General features: G+C 43.2%; 1 protein-coding gene across 1 annotated transcript in view; it reads right to left on the minus strand.

Annotated features, from left to right (window-relative positions):
- ERO1B (endoplasmic reticulum oxidoreductase 1 beta) overlaps positions 1-12,083 on the minus strand; it is a 59,025-nt gene that overhangs the window by 21,745 nt on the left and 25,197 nt on the right. Inside the window, exons 5-8 of the mRNA XM_065400704.1 lie at positions 7,162-7,244; positions 4,584-4,657; positions 1,153-1,273; positions 1,014-1,060 (exon numbers count right to left, since the gene is read on the minus strand). Coding sequence (XP_065256776.1) covers positions 1,014-1,060; positions 1,153-1,273; positions 4,584-4,657; positions 7,162-7,244 — 325 coding nt within the window. The remainder of the gene's footprint in view (positions 1-1,013; positions 1,061-1,152; positions 1,274-4,583; positions 4,658-7,161; positions 7,245-12,083) is intronic.

Here is a 12,083-nt window from a genome sequence, read left to right on the forward strand (position 1 = left end):
AGTATTAGGGAGTAACCACAGAGACTCCGCCTGTGTTGATGCACATAAGATATAGGGCTATATTGCGTTATTTTTTAGACTGAATTAACTGATTTCAATAGTGACATTTAAAAACAAAGACTGGTTACAATTTTGCCAATAGTCCTCATCTATGCTAGATGAGTCTTCCTTCATTTCCAACATGCAAGGTTTCTTTTTGAATGAATTGATTTACATTAATATTTCATTGTTACAGGAACTAAGACAACCATCAGTAGGGAAACTGAAGACTTCAATTTAGATTCACTGAGAAAATAAAAACTAACTTATTTTCATTTGGTATTTTAAAATCAAAATTCTATTAGCAGCAAGTGTGCCTACTTAACACTGCTTTTTAAACTTTCATCTTTAAGGTAAATCTTTCCTGTGGATCCCACTCTGTATAGTAGTGAAATGATACTACTGTCAGGAAAACTCAATTAATTACTAACTTGACTATGAAAGAAAAGTTGTTACTGTGCATTGTATTAGCCAATAAACATACTGAAGTGACAAAATTAGATGCTCCCGGGGGAAAAAAAAAATCAGATTCAAGATCTGAATTTTGAAAATACTGCTGTAAGGTTTTTCTAACTCCCATCCATCTTCGTATGTGATTTTGACCTTGATCTTGTAAACACTTATAGACGTGCTTTAATTTGCACACAAGTAGTCCCAATGACTTTAATGAGATTATTGACATGCATAAGATTAAGCATGTGTGCAATTTAATAGGATCAGAGCCTTAATTTTAGCTAATTAAGTTTTTGGTATATTAGGGTCAATTTCTTTATATTTCATGATCTAGTTTTTGTCACTTTATATGACTGAGTGGACAACAGATAGTTGTCCACTCAGTCATACAGTGGACAACTGTATGTAGGATATTACAGTGTAGGATATTATTTGTATAATTTGGACTGGAAAATTCACCAAGGTGAGTTAAAATGCCTTTGAAAGCGTTCTAATAAGTACAAAATAGTTAAGAGACCCACCCCTGCTGGGTGCCAATGGATTTAAAGGACGATAGACAGATCGAGGCCTGAAAAAAAGTTAAAAAATAAATGATTTTTGTATTTTGAAGAAATGTTACTGTTCAAAGTATAAAGTGCATTTTCCTCCCTCCCCAGTTACTTGAAGCAGTTTTCTTCATAGATGCTGTTCCACACTCTCCATGCAGACGGTCCTTTGTATCCAGTGTAACGTTCTGGATTCAGCAGCAAATCCACATACTGCGCATCTGGAGATCTCTCATCTAAACAGGAAACCCTTTGTTACATATTCTAACCAGTCACTTTAAAAGGACTGAGTTTCACAAAAAGCAGTTATACAGAACTAAGTAAAAGTGAGATCTCGGACATCAAACACTCTTATCCTCCAATTTGGTTTTAAACACGAGCATAAATATCCTGTATATAATATACAATGTTATACACTAAAGGTGATATTAAGAAAGATCTGCTTCATTCTATACAGGTTCTTGAACTGCTCTCATCACTGCAGCAGCTGAGTACCTTCCAGTAGGGCACTAAGCAACAGGACTAGCACTGTCACATGCGGTTCTCTCTCTCTCATTCTTTTCAGAGAAGAAGAAGATTTGTGTATGCAAGTGTAGTGGTTTTCATCTTTCTTTTTTTTTAAAACATACATGCTTCCACTGGAGAAGAAGGTGGTGAGGTCTGTGGTGGTCCTTTGCTCCCATGGGAGTTCGTTCCACAGACTCTGACTATTGCAAATATAGGCCCCAATCCTGAAAAAACTTATGCTTGGTCTTAAAATTTAAGCATGTGAATGGTCCCACTGACTTCAATAGGACTACTCAGATGCTTACAGTTAAGCAGGTCAACGTACAGTAAGTGTTTTTAGGATTGGGCTATATGTTAAAAAAGAACACTAAATAATGATGATAAAAATTAGGACTTCCAATGTTCAAATTCTTCTAAAATCTGGAGTTTATTTTATAAAAGTTATGATTGCTTTTACAACATGTATTTCTCAAATGTTATTCATTAGCTAAAAGAAATTTGCAAGATTTATTTTTAGATGCTTTAGTCCAAATTTTCTACCAATTTACAATGCTGCCAACTAGAAATATTTTATAGTGCATTTTAGAATTCTCTTATAGCCAGGAAAAGCTATAAATTGCAACAGAGCATTTAATCATTCCCCTTATTTCTAGGTATATTATTTAAGTTCAACATGAATTCAAAAGGATCACAAAAATAAAATTTCAAGATAGCTAAATACAGCTTTTTCAATGTTTTTTAAAAAATGTGAACGGTAACTGAAATATTGCTCCCAAGTTATTAAATGAGTAAAAATGGAAACAATTACATATAAATAAAATACCGTATATACTCATTCATAAGCTGAATTTTTTTAGTAAAAAAGGGAAGCGCCAGAGAAGGGGGTCGGCTTATGAACGGGTATAGAGAGGGAGAGGTGGGACACAGCCCCTCCCCCCAATGGAGGGAGCAAGGAGAGGCAGCACAGCCAGCAGAGCCAGAAAGGAAGAGGCGGGGCCAGAGTCTCTCCGCTTCTGGCCACGCTGCTCTCCCCTTAGCCTGCGAAGCAACTGCAGCTCCGAGGCTGGCAGGCTGCGGCCACGCCGCCCGGCCCGGCCCGCCGGAGCATGCTGCGGCCATGCTGCCCGGCCCGGCCCGCCGGAGCAGGCTGCGGCCATGCTGCCCAGCCTGCCAGAACAGCTCCAGTCAGGCAAGAGACATCCTCCCCTGGCCCTCCCCAGATAAGGCAGGAAGGTATGGGATGTGGAGAGTGTGGGGGTCCCAGGCTAGGGGTGAGGTCATGTGGGGGGTGGTCACAGGGGTTACTCCCCTGACTCCCAGCTTCTCCCCCCCAAAAAATTTCCCCACCAGTTGCTGTCCAGGCCCATCAGGGTAAGCAGCTGGTGCGCCAGAACACTTTGTTTACTTAGTTTACCTCCGTGCCTGCGGACGCTCGAGGTAAACAACCATCTTGGCCCACCAGCAGCTTATCCTGATGGCCCGGGAGCCAAAGTTTGCTGACCCCTGAATTATAGGGTCAGCTTACGAACAGGTTATAAAAATTTTCCATCTTTACTTATCCATCTTGGAGGGGTCGGCTTATAAACGAACCGGCTTATGATAGAGTATATACGGTATCTGATTTGAAATGTCAAAAACTGCAACCAAATGTCAAGAGTGTGTCACCCAATCAATCACAAGAGTAAGCCAACAGAAGCCCCTGAGCACTTGCTCTTGTAATGCTGAATGATGAGAAACCATGGAAGAAAGTAAGAGCTGTTCTAGCAATGAAAAAAGAATACCATCAGAACAACAGTTAAGAGTCATTCCAGAAGTGGTCAAAGAAGAGTAGATAGAGGTGGAAGGGAGACAGTCAGTAGCTAAAATCATCTTGGGAAGCTGAACAGGCAAGGTGCAGGCAGCAGGCAGAAATGATAGTAGAGAGGAAGCAAAAGCCTATGCAGGCTATGGATTCCAGAACTACAATCTACTTCGCATAGAAATCCATACAAACCAGAAAATTATGTTTTATGTGTTCTAATACTTTACCAAACACTTACTACTGAGACAGCTTTAGTTCTATCTATAACTTTTGTTAATAAGTTATCTAGAATAGGGTGCAATAATCAAAACTACTATAGCAGTTACCAGAAATAATAGCAGCCATGTTCTCAGATGAAGACAAATGTCAATCAAGAAAGATCAATTTTTGCAAATTATTAAAGATAACATGTTTACTAAAGGTAAAGAGGATGACTTCAATCCAGAGGCAACTAGGAAAAAAGCCATGCTGTGAAGGAACAAGCTCTTTTAAAGTGCAAATTTCTGAAGGTTAGCAAAGGGAATATAGTAAACGACTGAGGAAAAACAAAAACAAACAAAAAAACCCCAGTAGCCAGCCTCAGAGCTCAGATCAACTGACTTGGGCTTGTATGGCTCATGCTGCAGGGCTAAAAATAGCAGCGTGATGTTTGGGTCCGAACTCAGAGACCCTCTCTGCTCGCCAGGTTTCAGAGCCCAGGCTCCAGGACAAGCCCGAATGTCTACACTTGTTAACCCCGAAGCCTGAGCTCTGGGAGCACAAGTCAATTAACCCGGGCTCTAAGACTCCCTGGCACATTGTTTGTTTTGTTTTGCTGTGTAGACATACCCTCAATAGGTTAAAGCAATCAAGTTTTGCGTAAGTGGTCTTATGTTTGCCCCAGTATGGAAGGAGGATTTCAGCATCTTTTACTGTTACTTATGCACTCTCTCTCTTTTTCATTTCCATAAAATAGACACCTGTCTATCCACTATCAAATGCCTCACATGTCAGTACTAATAGAGACTATCTCCCTATGCCCCTAGGTTGTACTCCCCCCCCCCCCCCCCCCTCCCTAAGCACTTTCCTTCTACATGAGAAGGTATGAGATTTTTATTTGGCCATTCAGCACAACATTAAGCATTAAGTCATTTGTATAACACCTTTAAACTTATTTACTGACAGTGCATAAAGCAAACATGCTTTCTTAGAGAACTTCAGCTGTTTTAAAAGCTTATTCACTTCCATATCTATTTTACCATCAAGTTCACAAAAGTGGTCCTGTGAATCATCATATCTTGCCCAGTCAATGAAAGCCTCTTTACTTTGGTTACTGAGAAAAAAAGAGAAAATAAATACATGTAATTGAATTTGACTTGTAAAAATGTTTTTATTTTTGTTTTTAAATGTATCCATGAAGAGTGTCAAAATAAGCAATCATAAAACCACAGATAATTTTGAATACAGAGAATTGATGGTGTGCAATATCTCTGGAGCTAAATTTAAAATGACTATATCCAAAGCACTGGAACATATCAATGAGCTATTGCCTGTTAGATGCTTGTAAATTTATCTCAAGAGAAAGAACACGAATGACTGTATTCAGACTTGCCATACAAACATACCTTTCATGGCAAGCTGGAGTGTAAATCTAACCTGCGCTAGCCTGCAACGCACTAAGTGCCATGTGGACACTGCTGCTGTGCACTAAAAGTTCCCTAGTACACTTTAGTCTACCCTGCATTGAACTAGGAGTAGGTTAGAGCACACTAGGGAACTTTCAGTGTGTGTTGGGGTAGATACAAACCCCAACTTGCCAAGAACTGTGTGTTCGTATAGACAAGTCTTTATATATTGTAGAAAAAACCCTGCATTGGCAAAGATGGACATGGGTCTTTCATCTCCTCTGCCCCATCTCTAACATCAACTGATTCTACATTACAATATGAGACAAGCCAATGATCTTGATTCTGTATACTGCTTTATAAACAGGATTATCCTCTTGGGGAAAAAAAAAAAAAAAAAAAAAAAACAGAAGAAAATACCAAGGAATTAACTGTCACATTTCCCTAACTCTTCCTGTCCAATTACCTTGTAGTATTTGTAACAAACTACAATGTTTCGGTCTTGAGCCTTTAGCAAACAATGGTAAGCCAGCCATTAACTACAGCATTTCAAAACCAAACACCAATAAACTATCTCATTGGTAGATAGCAGCCATGTAGTGCCTTGGGAAGTAATGAATAAATCCCTTCAACCACCCATTCTTTCTGACCAAGTTAACCCAAACTCAGTTTTACAAACCTAGGGCCCAGTTCTACAACAAGATCCACGGATCCCTCTCCTTTTGTCATATTTGGAGAGAGCAGGAAGAACCTGAAGGTGTATCAGGTGGAGAGAAGCTCTATTCCTAGGAGCTTCCCCATCCAGTCAACTTCCTGTATTTTGCCAGCAGGCAGTCCCAGTTTGATTAAATTCAGCCAAACAGGCAGAATACCCCAGAGCTAGGAGCCATCAAAAGGGTGTATTGCTGGGTTTGAAGGATTTGCATGGGAGGCATAGATACCTGCTATCTCCCACTTGTTCCTATATCAGTGATTATCTTCCGGTTCCCTCCCCAACTTAAACGCTCACTTTCCATGTTCCCAAGAAGCATGCTTCTCTCTCCAACCCTCTACATGCCCGCTGTCCACTTTCCCTACCCCAAGAGCTTTCACACTCCTTTTAACTCCCTTTTTCTTGGGAAAAAATTCTCTCTCTTAGTGACAGGCCAGTTTGGTCCTTTTTTCTGCAGAGAGAGAAGGCGCTGAAACTTTTTTTTTTTTTTTTTAATAAAAGCAACAAGTTAGGAATCTTACTGTCTCCTGATTTACTATAGCTTATGCTGAGCTTCCTGAAGCCAACACTCTTAAGATGATGTTCCCAAGAAGAAACAAAGATCTTATAGATCAGGTTTACCTGTTCAAAACTGGGGCCCAAAAGTACTAGATCTCTGCTAGGAAAGTCCACTAAAGTTGATTTTATCTTTCTACCTTTTTTGGGAGGATGGGTAGTACGAAATGTCAAAAAAAAAAAAAAAATTACATTCTGAAACTGTTTACCTACTCAGTTTTTAGGTGGGCTCTAACTCAAGAGCCTCTTATCCAAATCATTTTGAGTTTTGTAGAAAAATATCATTCCTGCTTCAGATCAAATCTACTTTTGTTTGTTTTGGAAGGATGGTGCTTGGTGGGGGGAGGAGGGGTTAGAGAAGGGGCCAAAGTTGAGCTTATAAGAAATTGGTTCCTCAACTATGGAGCAACTGCCATTGCTGCACAGTCAAGCTCATTTGATCAAAATGGCCCTTCAATATCCTGCTCCAAACTTTTCTCTGCTGGGAATCCAGATCCTCCTATGAAGTCCTCAGTAAATGCTATGTTCTAACATTGAAATTTTAGAAGCTGAGATAATTCGTTCAGGATGTGCAGATAAAAGATTTTAGACCAAAGTCCCCATTCTCTAGTATTTGTTTATACCACTCTGCCCAAGACAAAGTGGTAATAAAAAAAACTCAGATGCTCTTTTTCCTGGGTTTCCTGCCTTCCCTGCTCATAGAGTTTTGTATACAATAAAAATCTTCCTTTAAAAAAGGAAAGATGATATTTGTTCTCTTCCTTCCGATCTTTAGCTTCAGAGGTTTTTGAGTCCATTAACTCGTATTTAACACCATGGCTATTTTCCACTGTTTTTACAGGGACTTTATAAAAGTGAAGAGAACAAAAAGCAGCAGTTTCCAGAATAACATACCAGAGTCAAGATGACCTTTTGTTGGTACTATTTACTTTAAGCACAGCTTACCTTAGAGTACTGTTAATTGCTCCCAGTTTGTTAGCTTGTTCACAGTCTTCCAAATCTTTGGTGTTATTTGCTCTTTTTGAGTACTGTAAGAAAGGTTATATTTAGTACACCAACATTAACTAGAGCTGTCCTTCACCTCACCCCTTTCTTAGGGAAGTCAAAGTTGTGCAGTAAATACAAATCTGCTGATATGGAAAACACAAGGATTCTGAGGATGCAAGGTAATCTTGCTGATTTTGGAATCTTCTCCAGAATCAAAGTTTCCTTTAAAAAAAAAAAAAAAAAAAAAAAGTTTAAAACCTTTCCTATGTAATACAAATCAATGAAGTATTTGCTTGGACATTGTGCAGATACCTTGAAATACAGCACCAATGCGGATGTGAACATTCCCTTTCAACTTAAATAGAGCACTAAATTCAAAGACTAGCATTATGACCACTAGAATACTTACAATTTTAAGGCAGTTTGTACAGAACAAGAGCATAATCTGATCTAGGAGATCATTCATCACTGGAACCTGTCCATCGGCAGGTAAGCCCTTGCTGTGACTGAATTTAAAGACACTCCGATGAAGACCAAAGAGTTTTGAGTTACACTGGGGAAAGCATGAGTTGAAAGCATTGATGAATTGGACTCATAGGCTTCTTGACATGGTCTTGGCAAGGAGAAGCCAGTCATCAAGATAGGGAGAAAATGGTGAAGCCACAATGCCTGATATGGGCTGTTCTAAGAAGGTCTTAGCAGTGACCCTCGGGGCAGTATTGAAAATGGTCACAGCCCACCAGGAATCTGAGAAAGCATCTGATGGGGTGAATGGCCACGTGAAAGTATGCGTCCTACATATCAAGAGCTTTAAACTACATGTTCTTTTCTAGAGATGGAATTATAGATGCCAGCGTGACCATGTGAAGTTTCAATTTGCAAATAAGACAGTTAAGATGGCAGAAATCAAGGATAGCCCAGCTGCCCTTCTTTTTGGGTACTAGGAAGTATATTGAGTAAAAACCCTTTCCTTAATACTGAAGAGGTAACCGCTCACTTGCTCCTCGCTATAAGAAGAATTCTACTTCTTGTTTGAGAATCTCCTTTTGAGAATGGTCCCTGAAAAGGGAGGAGGGGTTGGGCATTTTGGAGGGGGGGGGGGGGGAAGATAAATTTGATAGTATAGCTAGAATGGATGATGTTTATTACCCACTTATTCATTGTTATTCCCCGCATCTAGAGTGCAAAGAGTGCAAAAGGGGTGTGGAAATCAACAGGTGGTGGCATCATTGGTTTGCAGCTCTCAAACTCCCATCAAAAAAATATCGTTTAGATGGGGGCTGGAACTGGGATGCTATTGCTGCAGAAGGTGGATGGAAACGGGACTTCTGAACCCTTTGCCTGTTACAGGCTAGCTCATAAGGCCACTGGTGGTAAAACTGCTGAGCCATTGGTCTACCCATGTATAATTGCCTGTGGAATTTTCGCTTTGAGAGAGTGGTATATATACTCCCAGGGAGTGGAGGGGGGCTCTGGAGTCCTTTAGACTGTGCAATGACTTATCTGTCTTTTGGTTAAAAAGATAAGTTTCATTGAAGTGCAGGTCCTCCTAGATACCTCTAGATCTCTCTGTGGCAGCTTAGACAACCAAAGAATTAACAGCAGGATGAGAAAAAGGGAAAGTGCACCCTTTTGGCAGGGATAAAATAGCATTTTGCTGTCCTCTTAGGGATAGAGGCACAAATGGCCAGGGTGTACCAGGCTGTTCAAGCTGGTTCCAGAATGGCTTCATTAATAGGAAGTGCTATTTGGTTGGATCCGGAGGATTGCCAGGAGTGTATGTTGAAGATCCTGAACTTCCTCAAGGGAGATCTGCAACTCCTCTGCAACACTGTGTAACAGTTCCTGGAACTGTTTATGGTCATCGAGGGGACAGAGATATTGGAGTGACTATTTATCCAGATATGAGGACAGTCTCGTCAGTACCGCCAGCTCCAGATCCATCATCTTCTTCCATGGTGTCAGGAGAAATTTCTAGTTGTCCTCTTGCAGGGGCAGGGTGGACTGACTCCCTAGGGGATCATGTCGACTCTGCAGAGTGGCACAGGTCCCAGTATCCCAGAGAAGGCCAGGAAGATGGGTCAAAGGGTGGCTTTGGGAGTCTCCCTGGCATAGGGTACCAACAGTTCTGAGGCAGGTGCTGAAGTGGAAGTTGGTTCCAGACTGGTCTGGGAAGACATGCCTCAGAGGAGAAGACATCAGTTCCTCGGGTTGTTCAGAGTCTCCGAAGAAAGAAAATGCTAAGTCTGGATCCATTGGCAGCACCAATGGTTCCACTGGAGGGAAATCATGGCTGTCTGATAGAATGGGAGACAAACTCCTCCCATAAGCTGCATCTCTTGATGTAGTCAGGACCACTCTTGTGAGGGAAGGACCTGGGATGATGGATTCTGGGAATCAGGGAGAACAAAAATGTCATTGGGTGTAGAATAAGACACTGCTCTCCCTTGAGAGATCCTATCTGCCTGAACTGTTGGAGTCAATGCAGTTATGGTTTGTGCCAGTTGGGAGAGGCAGAACCAGTATTGTCGACGGTTAAGGCTCCCAATAGTTGCCTTTTTTCAATGCCATCAGTTCTCAGAGTTTAGGCTTGGTTGGTACCAGAGGCATCGTTGCCTCTGGAGCGCCATTTGGTACCGGGGTGCTGGGAAAAAAAGTTACCTACCTCTCGTAAGTGTTGTTCTTTGAGATGTATTGCTTATGTCCATTCCAATAGGTGTGTGCGTGCTCCACGTGCACGATCGTCGGAAGGTTTTCCCCTAACAGTACCTGTTGGGTCAGCAGTGGAGCCCCCTGCAGTGGCACCCTAATCGTGGTGTATATAGGACACTGCCGACCCACCACCTGCTCAGTTCCTTCTTGCTGGAAGACTCCAACAGAGGGGAGGCGGATGGGATTTGGAATGGACATGAGCAACACATCTTGAAGAACAACAGTTACGAGAGGTAGGCAACCATTTTTTCTTCTTCGAGTGTTTGCTCACGTCCATTCCAATAGGCATCTCCCAAGCAGTTTCTGTGGTGACTTACGAAATGGCTTTCTGTGTTCAATGTAGAAGACTAGGGCATGCCTGATGTCCAGGGAATGGAGCATCCGCTCTCTGCCAGTGGCATGAGGCTTGGGGAAGAAGACCGGTAAAAATATGTCCTGATTCACATGAAACTGGGAGACCACCTTGGGTAGAAATGCAGGGTGAGGACGCAGCTGAACCTCGTCTTTGTAAAAGACAGTGTAGGAGGGCTCGGAGATAAGTGCTTTGAGCTCAGAGACCCTTCTGGATGATGTTATAGCCACTGGAAAGGCAACCTTCCAAGAGAGGTAGGAGAGAAGGCAGGTGGCCATGGGCTCAAATGGAGGGCCCATGAGCCTGGACAAGACTACGTTGAGGTCCCACTGGGGAACACGCTGCCGCACGTGGGGGTAAAGCCTGTCCAAGCCCTTGAGGAATTGGCTTACCATGGGGTTTCCGAAGACTGATCTACCCACTGCCCCTGGGTAGAAGGCCGAGATGGCAGCCAGGTGCACTTTTATAGATGATATTGCCCGCCCTTGTTGCTTCAGATCCAGTAAGTAGTCTGAAACCAGGGGAACTGGCACTTGCTGCGGTGGGATACTCTTCTGGAGGGACCAAATAGAAAACCGCTTCCACTTTGCCAGATACATGGCTCGGGTAGAAGGTTTCCTGCTTCCCAAGAGAACTTCTCTCACTGAGTCTGAACATTGGAGCTCCAACAGGTTCAGCCATGGAGTTTCCATGCCATGAGGTGGAGGGACTCCAGGCTGGGGTGCTGGAGCTTGCTGTGGTCCTAAGTGATGAAGTCCAGGCATAAGGGAAGGGTTACTGGTCTGTCGACCAATAGGCTTAACAACATGGTGAGCCAGTGCTGACTGAGCTACACCAGGGCTATGAGATCAACAAAGCCCTGTCCTGGTGGACCTTGAGGAGGACTCTGTGTATGAGAGGAAAGGGCAGGAATGCATAGAGCATGTGACTCGTCCACATGAGGTGAAAAGGGTCCACGATGGAGCCTGGGCTGTGGTTCAGAAAGGAGCAAAACCATTGGCACTTCCTGTTGCTCAGTGTCACGAACATGTCTATGTCCCACCTCCTGGAGAAGGAGGTGCTCATGAGAAGGGTCCCTGAAGAGTGACGGAGAAGGCGGGAGGGAACAGAACTGGATAGAATATCCCACCCCTATCATGCTCAGAGCCCAGCGATCTGTTGTGATCTGGGACCAAGCACGGTAGAAGAAGGGAGGGTAATTGAGTCCTGGTGCACCGTCCTCGGGCACACCTTCAAAAGTTAGGTTTTGGCCCCAGGGGTTGTTTGGACGAGCCCAGGTCTTGGCCTGAGAAGGACTGTGATTGGTACCTCCTATTATTCCTGCCCATTCTCCTGGCGGAGTCCTGCCTCGGGGGTCTGAACTAGAAGCAGAAGGGAGCCTGGGGTTTGAAGGGCTTCTTCTGGGGTGTGGGAGTGTGGATCCCCAGGGACTTCAATGTCACCCTCGAGTCTTTCAGACTGTGCAAGCGGGAGTCAGTGTTCTTGGCAAACAAGCCTGCATGGTCAAATGGCAGGTCCTGAATGGCGTTCTGGACCTCCGGAGGCATGCCCGAAACCTGTAACCAGGCGCTCCGTCTCATGGTGATTGCTGTGGCCGTAGTCTGAGATGCAGAGTCAGTGGCGGCCTGGAGGGAGGTCCTTGACTCCACCTTCCCCGTCTCAAGAAGCGCCGCGAACTCCGGGCATGAGTCTGACAGGAGCAATTCCTGGAACTTAGCTAGCGCTCTCCAGGAACTGAAGGCGTAGCGGCTGAGCACCACTTGCTGATTAGCAACGCGAAGCTGGAGCGCCCCAGTCAAGTAGACTTTACAGCCGT

Source organism: Emys orbicularis, chromosome 3, assembly GCF_028017835.1.
Source record: "Emys orbicularis isolate rEmyOrb1 chromosome 3, rEmyOrb1.hap1, whole genome shotgun sequence".
In the NCBI taxonomy this organism is placed as follows: Eukaryota; Metazoa; Chordata; order Testudines; family Emydidae; genus Emys; species Emys orbicularis.